We start from the raw sequence: 10,209 nt of genomic DNA, 5'->3' as shown, positions 1-10,209 counted from the left end.
GCTGAGGGGTGGCAGATGGACAAAACACTTTGATTGTTCCATAGAAGCTCATCTGTGGCCCATCTGGGTGGGAGGTTTCTACAAGAGAAACTGACAGTACGAACTTGGCCTGCTTAAGGGGAAGAGGAGATGTTTTAAAAGTTTTAAAATACTTTTTGATTAATATTTGAAGCAGGATGTTTCTGATGCTGCAAAGGTGACCTGTCCTCATTCTTTGAAGGAGGAGTTTCTATTCCTAAGCCCCTTCTGGTTAGCTTTTACTAGTTCTTGGAATGTCTCATTTTTCTGTTTAAAATAATACACATGCAAAAGTCTGTTAGAAGTATTATGCTAAATTACTTACATCTGTGTGCATTAGTAAAGTTGAAGAGTAACTGCTAGATCTGTCCTTCATCTCTGCTGTGTGAGATGAATTAATAAACTTAATTCACCTCATATTTAACGGTCAATTCAAATCTAAGACTTGTTAAAGAATATATCTTGCATAAGCTGTACTTACTTTCCTGAAGTAGGTTTGGGGACACTAGTGGTGTGGCAGGGACAGTGCAAAATGTTCACGTATTGGGAGACTCACAGCTTGGGTATATTGCTGCTTCATCCCCCAAGACAGCCAGCCTCCTGTAAAAGTGGAGGGGGGAAGATTGAAGTTGCTGTAATAGAAACAAAGGGAATAAAGGTAAGCACAAGTGAAATGGTACTGGTTATTAGGCGAGACAGTTATGTCTGGAAAGGAACCAGTCAAGTGCATGCAGGAGGATCCAAACCTGCAGTCACAGTCTCACAGGCTAACGGCTCTGCTGCGTTTGCCCTTGTGCCTCATTTTGCTCCATCCTTTCCCTTCCAAGCCAAGTGTTTGGGTTACGCAAATAAGAAGTCAAAACACAGACCTGTTTTCCCTTTTTGCCTGGGTTAGTTCTAATTAAGTTTAACTTCTTGACCTGACACTGTGGCAGGAAATTGGTGCAATGGAGGGGCGGTCCCTGGGGAGGACAGAACAGTGTCTTTCAGCAGCAATGGTGTCTTTGTCTTTTAAACTGTGGCCTGGTACCGAGTCAGTGGAAAAGGGAGAGTCAGCAGGTATTGTACAACCTGCTCAAAACGAGCTATTCTTAACATGTGAGTCCTCTGAAAATAATTAGGCACAGGCATAAATTCGTGGGCTGCAGCAAAAATGTGCTGGGCAGTGACACTGCAGTCGCATCTCTCTGACAAAGGATGGAAAAAACTCGTGTCTTTACAAAGCTAGCAGCGTTGCAGTGACACCTCATTAGCTGAGCCTACTGACCATTCCTAGCCTAACATCTCATTGTACTTCTACGTCATGTCTGTCTGCTGGAAATAAGTTTTCAGGTCCTATTTTGTCTTGGAAATAAAGTTGACAAAGCAATTACATAGGAAAAAAAAACCAGGAATGAGACTGCTGACAGTTACAATGCTGTACCTAGTAAAGTCTACATTGAAGTGACGAGAGAGAAGTGTTTGCATGAACAAGTGTTGCTGGTACTGGGTAGCGGTGAGATCTTCGTGTGGAAAAGCGTGGCAAGGTAACAGGGTCTTGGAGAGGAACCGCGTTACGGGCCCATCAACTCTTTTCAAAGAACTGTATTTGTTAACATGTATGTACTTTCAAATATATAGTGTATCTAAGGTGAAACTATATGTTTCAGTCAATATGCAAAACGTATTTGGAGCCAGGGCCTTTCACGCTCAGCGCGGGTCTCTTCCATGACCTTGCCGAGCTTTGGCTGAGGCTGGAGCATCCGCGGCGGCTGCCTCTGTGTTCAGAGCAATCATTTGAGGCGATGAGCTTCATCCCACTTTTTAACAGCCTGGCAAACCGATGGCTGGCAGAGCCCTGCCAGAAGGCGAAGGGACCCCAAAGGGGCTTACAGTCCCTAGCGAGACAGCCACGGACAGTGCGGGGGGACGCAGCAATGCTGGCAGCGGGGCAGTTTGAGCCTGACAGCTGCCTGGGCCAGAGCGCACTTTCTGTCGAACCTCTGCAGGCCATTTAGGACTCCCTTTTCGATTTTTTTATCCCCTCACTTGCTATCGCCCACATTTTTTTAATTTTTTTCTCCCTCTTCCTCCCTTTTTTTTATTTTTAACCCTCCTCCCTTCTCTCCCCCCCCCCCCTTCCTTTTTTCCTCTTCTTCCTCTTTTTTTTTTTTTTTTTTTTTTTTTTCCTTTCCTGCCCTATTTCAGCCAACGAGATTTTCTGGCCCCGGAGCAGCCGGAACCCCCAGCCAGGGCGGCTGCCGGGGCCCTGCGCCAGGGCGTGGCCGGTGGGGCGGGGCGGTGTTGGGGCGGTGCCGGGTGTGGCGCGGGGCGGAGCCGGGGCGGGGCAGTGCTGGGCGGAGCCGGGGCGGGGCGGGGCAGTGCTGGGCGGAGCCGGGGGGGAGGGGCAGTGCTGGGCGGAGCCGGGGGGGAGGGGCAGTGCTGGGCGGAGCCGGGGGGGCGGGGCAGTGCTGGGCGGAGCCGGGGCTGTGCCGCGTGCGGGGCGGTGCCGGTGCTGCTCAGGGCGGCGCGGTCCCAGCCCCGGCCCCGGCCTCTCTCCGGGGCGGCTCAGCGGCGGCGGAGGGAGCCGCGCCGAGCCCAGCCCAGCCCGGCCCGGCCCGGCCTGTCTCCCTGCCTCCCTCCCTCCGCGGCCTCGGGATGTCGTCGGGCGGCAGCCTGAGCACCATGCAGCGGCTGGTGGAGCAGCTGAAGCTGGAGGCGGCCGTGGAGCGGATCAAGGTGAGCCCGGCGCGGGGGGCCGAGCTGGCCCTGCCGTGTCCTCCTTGCGCGTCCGCGGCGCCCGCCCTGCGGGAGGGGCGGGGGGTGCGTGTGCGCTGGGGGCTCCGAGCCGCGGCTGCCGGCGCGCGGGAGCCAGTGCCGTTCCCTGGTGGCAGGAGCCGTGATAAATAATGCAGCGGCGCCTCGCTGATCCTACGGAGGCAGGCGCGGCAGTGGGGACGGTCCCTCAGCTGCGCCAGCACGCGGCCCCGCCGCGGAGCACCGGCCGGGTCTGCGTGTGCGGGCGGGGGCGGGCAGGCGGCTTCTCCGCCTGCATGAGCCTCCTGCTTGCCGGTCTGCAGGCAAGGGGCGGCCCTGGCATCTGCCAGCTCCTGAGCTTCGGGGTGGGGTTTTGTCCCCTTCTGGCAGGCCCCGCTCACCCTGCAGACCGGCGCGGGGCAGCTCTTGGTTCCCAGCAGGCGCCTGTGCGCGTGTCTCCGCAGCTGCTCTGCGCAAACAGCACTTTCCAGCCACGCACTAAATCCAGCATAGGCTGTCAAGTGACGAAGGTCAAATTAATTTGTGGCCTACATTTTCCTCTTCTCTCATCACTTCCACACATCCACCATCTTTCTCTGGCCAGTCACAAAACACGAGCTTCCTCAGCCTGACGACAGTGCCAGTATATCGAGCTGCAGGAACTTAGCTAATTGTTACAAAAATAATTTAGAATACCTTTTCTCATTGTTCCTGCCCTGGGTTGGTGAAATTTTGAAGTGCCCCATTGCAGGGTGAAACCACTGTGGCTTTTGGATGTCATCCCGATTGATTCATTAATGTTACTAAGGTTTTTTTAGCAAATACTGAATCAGCAGATGTTTGATCCACGGGGAGTGGCTGCAGTGTATCACTGCAGTGATGTGTGGGAATCTGTGAGAAACAGCACCATGCACAGTAGAAATGTAGGCTGTTCTGGAAAGGGGGATATAATTTTAACGCAGAAACGATTGACCAAATATTTCTGTTTATACCACCAATGGTAGCCTGGATCTCTGTTCCTGCTCATTTCGGGGCTTATACCTTCTCCCTGCTCTTTTTTGTGGGTGGGGAGGAGGTCTAAAAAATATGGTTCATAGTTTATTGGGGGTTGCTTTGTAGCAGTAACATATCCTGGAGCTGGACTTGGACCTGATGAGACCTCAAGTCTCGTCTTTCTTGCAGCATTGTGTGTCACAGTCTCTTTCCAGGTCTGCTGTTCTAGGAACCTGTTCAGGTCTTTTTCACAGGAGAAATAATGAATGATTAAAAATGTGTCCTGTAAAAGGTGTAATCTGGGTTTCTTGACATGCAGTGTAAAACCAGTAAGGAATGTATTCAGCTGAAGAAAACCCTTTTGTATCAGTTTTAGCAGACACTGAGGTAGGAGAAAACATTGTTTTGGCTTTGAATAGACAGTGTGTTTTCAGACGGAACTGGATATGAAAGGATTTTTAAAAATACATACATCCCATACTACAGAGTTCCGATGGTGGTTTTGTTTACACTGCCAGCTGAAAAAGCAGACAGGAACAATATTTTCAGAAAGAGGAAACCAAGTAGGAAAGAAGTACCCACAGACATCTTGCACACAGGAGGCTGTCACAGCGAGTGTGTTTGTCCTGTGATGAAATACAGCAGGAACCCTTGTACTTTCTGTGTGAACTAGAGGAACAAAGAGTGTTAGAGGGGCACAGGTAGGGCTAAGAATAGGCAGATCTGTCCTGAAACAGCAGTCTGCTGCTATACAGATAATTCTAATACAGATGCCAAAAAACAGATCTGTAGCTTTCCAGGAGCACCAGGATATGCGTAACTGAGTACATGTTGGAAAGTTCAGCAGCAAAGTACAAGGGAGATGCAGTGAGGAACTACTAACTCTGCTGTGCATATAGACCAGTCTGTGCCCTGATTGCTCTCTGCTCATTTTCCATGCAGCCTTGGCCTGGTAGCATTATGTCTGCCTGATAGCTGTGTGGTGTGTAGCTAGGTACCAGCAAGGGGTTGGCACTGTGGTTGAGGCAAAGGGTGCTACAGCTGCAGTGGGTCCAAGAGGCTAGGCAGGGCAGGAGACCTTTGCAAGCTTCCAGAAACATGTTCTTCTCAAGGAAGGGAGGGGTGATGCAGCTCTTTGACTAGCAGGGGTCCTTGGTGCAGATGTTTCTCCATGTAGTCCACTCAGGAGAACCTGGGAGGCTGTGGGAAAACACAGAAAAACTCTTAACTCCCTGAAATGCTGACAGCTGCTGATAAATTCAGGCAGTTACTAGGATGAGTGTCCTGGAGGAGAGCTGGGAGGCAGTGAACAGGACAGCAGTAAAATAGCAAATGAAAGCATGCGAGATTTCCCATGCACTTCCAGATGCTGCTAGATGGGATGGCCCAGAACCAAAATCCCATCGGGGTTCTAGGTAGCCCCTTTAATCAGGAGGCTGGGAAGCATGGATGGTCCTTCCGGCTTTTGTCTTGTTCCTCCACTGGCAGCATTGCAAAGTTGTGTAGGAAGAAAAATCAGTATTTCAGGAGCCCTGTAACGAAGCCAGAGGTGAGGTCACGGGGGAACTTGAATTCCCACCAATATGCCTGGTATTTCCTTTTATAAAAAGAAGTGTAGCAGACAGCATGGATTTTCACAGTTCCTGTAGCTGTTACCAATGTGTGTCTGAGAAATTGGGAATTCCACTATGTTTTCCTTCAAAAATACAAGCACATGACTGACTTGCCATCCACAGGGAGAGCGGAGGAGTTCAGTGCTGGAGGCATCTTGCCTTTGGGTTCCTGGGCTTGTTCTGCAGCCCTGGGCTGTCCTTTTTGGGGACCAGAGTGTGGATGTGAAGCTCGCACTTCGCTGCCAGGCAAAGGTGGCGATTTGGCCTTAAAAAGCTTTTCATAGTCATCTTTTTGCTTTCATTCCTTACTATGCTCTGTGTTGCTTAGCAGTTTGGAAATTAAACTCCTTTTTATAAATGATTTGAGGATATTGGAGTTCAAATAGAAACCTGAAAGCAGTACAGCAGACTGGAAAATGTTGTAGTCATGGTCCTGTGCATTTTGATGGGGACAGATTCCATTGCACTTGCGTCTCAGTCCTCTGCACTTCTCTGGCTCGTCGCTGACATGGCATTTTGTGCATGTTTTGTTGGAGCTTTGTAAATGTGTGTCTTGGTGTTTCAGAATGCGAGCTGACTTGGCTGCTCTCCAGCTGTTTGATAATGGTTCTTGAAGAGGAAATGCCTAATAAATGCTTGTGAATTAATTAGTTTCCTCTCTGGATTTATTTTTTCTTTTTGCAGGTCTCTCAGGCAGCTGCCGAACTCCAGCAGTACTGTATGCAAAATGCCTGCAAAGATGCCTTGCTTGTCGGGGTTCCTGCAGGGAGCAATCCCTTTCGAGAACCCCGATCCTGTGCTCTACTCTGAAATCAGGTAATAAAGTCACAGATACCACAGTAATGACTCTGATTTTAAACTCAAGCCCTAGGAGGCACAAGGGCACATGGTGACAGCCATTTGAATACCTAGCTCTTGGCAGAAGACTTTGCCTGTTTCTTTTAGGTGTGGCAATTGAAGCATGTCTCTTTCCTACAGCTCTTTGTAGAGGTGTTTTGTTTATGGGTTAGAGGTTTTTGTTTGGTTGGTTTTTCTGTTCAAGCAGCTCTAGGGTCATTAGCAGCATCCAAAATAATAAAAATTGTAACACACAACTGTGTTTGACATAGACATAAAACCCAGTTATATAGCCAGCTTGAAGTAAGACAAAACTGTGTGAGTTGCATGGGTTCTGATAACTAACTCACAGCCTAAACATGAACATCGTTAAAATACATTTTGTCTTCAATGTCAGATTGCAGTTGATTTGGCTTTGTTTGTGCTTAGGCTTTTTCTGGTTTTACTGTTGGTACAGCACCAAAAGCGGTGGAAGCAAGAGAGGAGCTGAGGCAATCAGTAATCACATCCTTCAGTACCTTTTTCATCACAGGTCTAAAGGATGAGATACTCCCTAAATGCTTGTCTGCCATAGTGCTCTGCATTGGTTGTAACTGAGTAACACCTGCAGGCTGGCAGGGTGACTGTCCAGCCCTTGCAGATCTTTGGGATTCAATTCCATGATTCCCATTCTTAGCTCTCCCGTCTTGTCACACAGATACCAGTGGTTGCAGCAGGAGGAAGAAAGGCCATGTGTAGTAGTAGTCCTAGGCAGGATCACACTGTAACTTTTGCTGTAAAATCTTAGTTCTTCAGCATGACAAACAAATGTGAAAGTAGGATGTTCAGAAGGGGTTACTTTTCTTTGGAAGAAAAAAAAAATGGTTCCTGCTAAAGAGCTGAAAAAACTAGAGAGAGAGGAAGAACCACTAAATTCTGTTCTTTCTTTGAGAGTGCTATCAAAGTGAAAATGATGTTATCTCTAAGGGCAGAATTTAAACAAGAATGTAAAGTACTTGTAAAATCTTCCCCTTCTTGCCACCAGGGTTCCTGAGCTTGCAGTTGTGCTTGTGCCTCATCAAAAAGCGTGGTTTTGATTGTGGCTACATAGGTTTTGACAAAACAGGGTTGAACTTGATGAGAGAGAACAACTGAGCATGAGTCCTCTTCTGGAAAAACTTTGAGGCAGGAAGGGGAAGCACAAGCAGAATATTTTCTTAATTTAGTTGCAACCCTTAATTCTTCCTGCAAATAAGATAAAATTGATAGTGACTGTTGCATGTGGTGTTCTGTTATTGAAGCAGCCTCTCTACTTTTTCTTTTTTTTGAGTATCTGTTTGTGTATGTATGTATTTCTAGGATTCAAGTTTGATTGCGTCATCCAGACAAGACACAAAATATTTTCTGAAATTAGTTTGATGGTTAATTTATGGTACTTTTAGAACTGCATAGGTCAGCCTGAAATGCCATTTAGTCATCTTTTGCTGATAAATCAATTATCTAGTTTATTATTACTTAGTCATCTTAGGATCAAAAAAAAGACAGCAAACTCAAAAAGCCAATTAAAAATTATATAGTATTCAAGGTTGCCAACATCCAACAAAGAAAAGTGGCTGTTCATTTTTTCTCAGTGCAAAGGAGATTTGTATTATAATGTATAAGAGAAATCTATCACCTTAGGAAGACAGCATTTAATAAGCCTTTTTCTCCTCTTACAGGGAAGATCATCAGAGAGCGGCCTTCAAGCATGACATGAATAACAACTGCCTTTCCTTCACACTCTCTGTGTCCTGACTTTTATGTGGCTGTCTCCTAGATATTTATGTGTTTGTTCCATATCTGTACTTCACTATCTTTTGCTAATATTCTTGAAGTTTTTTAATATAACTCTTTTAATAATCGTCACCATTGTTACTACACTATGCTAACTATACAAGTATTAGTTGGGAAGTTTACATTTTAGAAAAGAAAAAACACATGAATTTTTATCAAATTATTTACTCCTATCTTGGTAAACTGTTACACTGGAACGATAGTAAAAACTATTTGTTTTTTCCAAAATAAAACACCCAGAAAGTGAATCATTAAAAGCATAAAACTAAGTGTTGTTAGTACTGAAGTAGTGTTCTTAGGGGACATTTTGCTTCTGTAAGCAAGACCTGGAAGCAACTACTTCCCCCCCCACACACACCCACCCCTAGTGTATCTAACTCCATAGATCACACGTACTAGAAAGTGCTGGACATAGTGTGTGGCACAGGCTTGATTCCTAAGACAAGTTTCTTACAAGACTTCTAATCCATAATACTTCTCCTAATTTGTATTTGTAAAGGTACTGCCACGGTGGAATTTCCTTGATGTGCTTAAAATCTGACCAGACACTAAAAATTCATGAACACCCAAAGATAGTTGCATGCATAATTGTTAAGGTTTGCATTACACAAAACTTACTAAAATGTGCTTGGTCATTTGCTTTCAGTTTTTTATAGAGCACTTTTACAAGGATGACTTAACTTTTTTAATAGGTTTTTAATTTTGTCTACTTTCTATTGTTTGTATTAATCTTTTAGAAATTTGGAAATAAAAATTCCTTTCCCTGCTGGCTTTGAACTAATTTTTAAATTTTAATAAAGAGCAGATATTTTAAGGAAGAGGATGCTTTGATTCTGCAGTGGGAGGAGAGGCCTCAAGCCATTGGCTTTTTGGGAAGATTGTTGGATTTTTAGGAAGTGAGTTTTATTAATAGAACAAACCTATTGATAGCTATTTACCATTTTTTTTTGGTAATGAGTAACAATGTTGCCAGGCTCACTTAAATGTTTTGAAAATAGAAGGAAGAACTTTCCAATCTAAGTATTTAATTTTCATTAACGTTAACTGCAATGGTGTAATGAGTGTCATCCAGGCAGTTCAGTCTTTGTAAAAAGATTTTCATGCTGCTGTCCTGCAGGAAAACACCAGAATGAGAATCATAACCCTGCCAATATGTATTGTGCCTCTAAATACAGAAGAGAATGTCTGTCCTTAAGGGCTCTTTTTTGCATGTGGCTTCCTTTCATTGTAGGCTATTTGAATAGGGCAGTTTTTGTTTTAGTACTCGACACATGCAGTCACTGTGGAAATCTAGAGGAAGCGTGGTTATTCTTCCTTGCAGAGGGGTGATCTGAGGCTCAGATTGAGGTGAGAGTGCTTGAGTCAGGGAGGGAGGGAGAGGGATGAGAGTATGTATCAAACGCAGCGTGTAGCTGCTGGCCACTGCCTCCCAGGCAAGCCCTTCAATATTTCTTTTACCTTCCACAATAAAACCTCCCCATGTCCCCACATCTGTTCCTCTCCCTAGGCCCACCTACTGCATACGCTTTCCTGCTTAGTGTCCTCACTTGGAGCTTGGGTTGTGGAGCGGCTGCTGAGCTGGCACAAGGAGCTGCCCAATTAGTGTGCAGGAGAGAGCAGCCAGTGCTAGCCAGTCAGCTGCTGTTGTCTCTTGGCTGCCCTGCCCAGCTCCATGTGGTGGTATCTTTGGTCTGGAGGACCATGGTCAGCACATGTCAGAGGAACAGCACTGTGAACACACTCCAGGTCCTGACTGCATCCACATCTTGCACCAGCAGCGGACAGAAAGACCCGTGCAGCAGTTTGAAGGATGGATTGGTGTACCTGTGAGGGTGGTGGTTATTTTGCAGTCTCATGGGAGGAAGACACAAATTCCAGTCTCTTTAGAGGAGCATGCTTGCTGCACCCCTTTGCTCTGAGGGCAGAGCTGCTGCGTAGAAGCAGGGGGAGGGATGACAGCCTGCCCTCCCGAGGCATGTTCTGTGACAAAAGTCGGGTGTCAGAACGAGCTCCGGAACAGGGTTGGTTGGCGTTAAGGCTCTTGGGTTCCTGCAGGGAATCAGTTTTATGAAGCTTGCCACTGCCCATTGTTTTGTGTTGGCTAAATGAAGCAGCCCACATTTTAGCAGCTCAGCTTTTGCAGGTCCCCTTTTTTGATGTAACCAAGGAACCTGACAAACAAGCCTGGGCAGCTCTTTGC

General features: G+C 46.5%; 1 protein-coding gene across 1 annotated transcript; it reads left to right on the top strand.

The window, feature by feature from the left end:
• The first annotated feature begins 2,485 nt into the window (after positions 1–2,485).
• GNG10 (G protein subunit gamma 10) lies at positions 2,486–8,778 on the top strand. The gene is made up of 3 exons (XM_055791100.1): positions 2,486–2,736; positions 6,045–6,176; positions 7,895–8,778. Exons 1-2 carry the CDS (start codon positions 2,656–2,658, stop codon positions 6,168–6,170), a joined length of 207 nt encoding a protein of 68 aa, XP_055647075.1. The 5' UTR covers positions 2,486–2,655; the 3' UTR covers positions 6,171–6,176; positions 7,895–8,778.
• The last annotated feature ends 1,431 nt before the right edge of the window (positions 8,779–10,209 follow it).

Source organism: Falco peregrinus, chromosome Z (genome assembly GCF_023634155.1).
Source record: "Falco peregrinus isolate bFalPer1 chromosome Z, bFalPer1.pri, whole genome shotgun sequence".
In the NCBI taxonomy this organism is placed as follows: domain Eukaryota; kingdom Metazoa; phylum Chordata; class Aves; order Falconiformes; family Falconidae; genus Falco; species Falco peregrinus.
Note: the sequence above shows the minus strand (reverse complement) of the source record. Positions and strands in the feature narration are given on the sequence as shown.

Coding starts and splice junctions, on each gene's coding strand:
- GNG10 (XM_055791100.1), top strand. CDS start 2,656: ATGTCGTCGGGCGGCAGCCTGAGCACCATGCAGCGGCTGGTGGAGCAG. Junction 2,737..6,044: donor CGGCCGTGGAGCGGATCAAG/GTGAGCCCGGCG, acceptor TTCTTTTTGCAG/GTCTCTCAGGCAGCTGCCGA.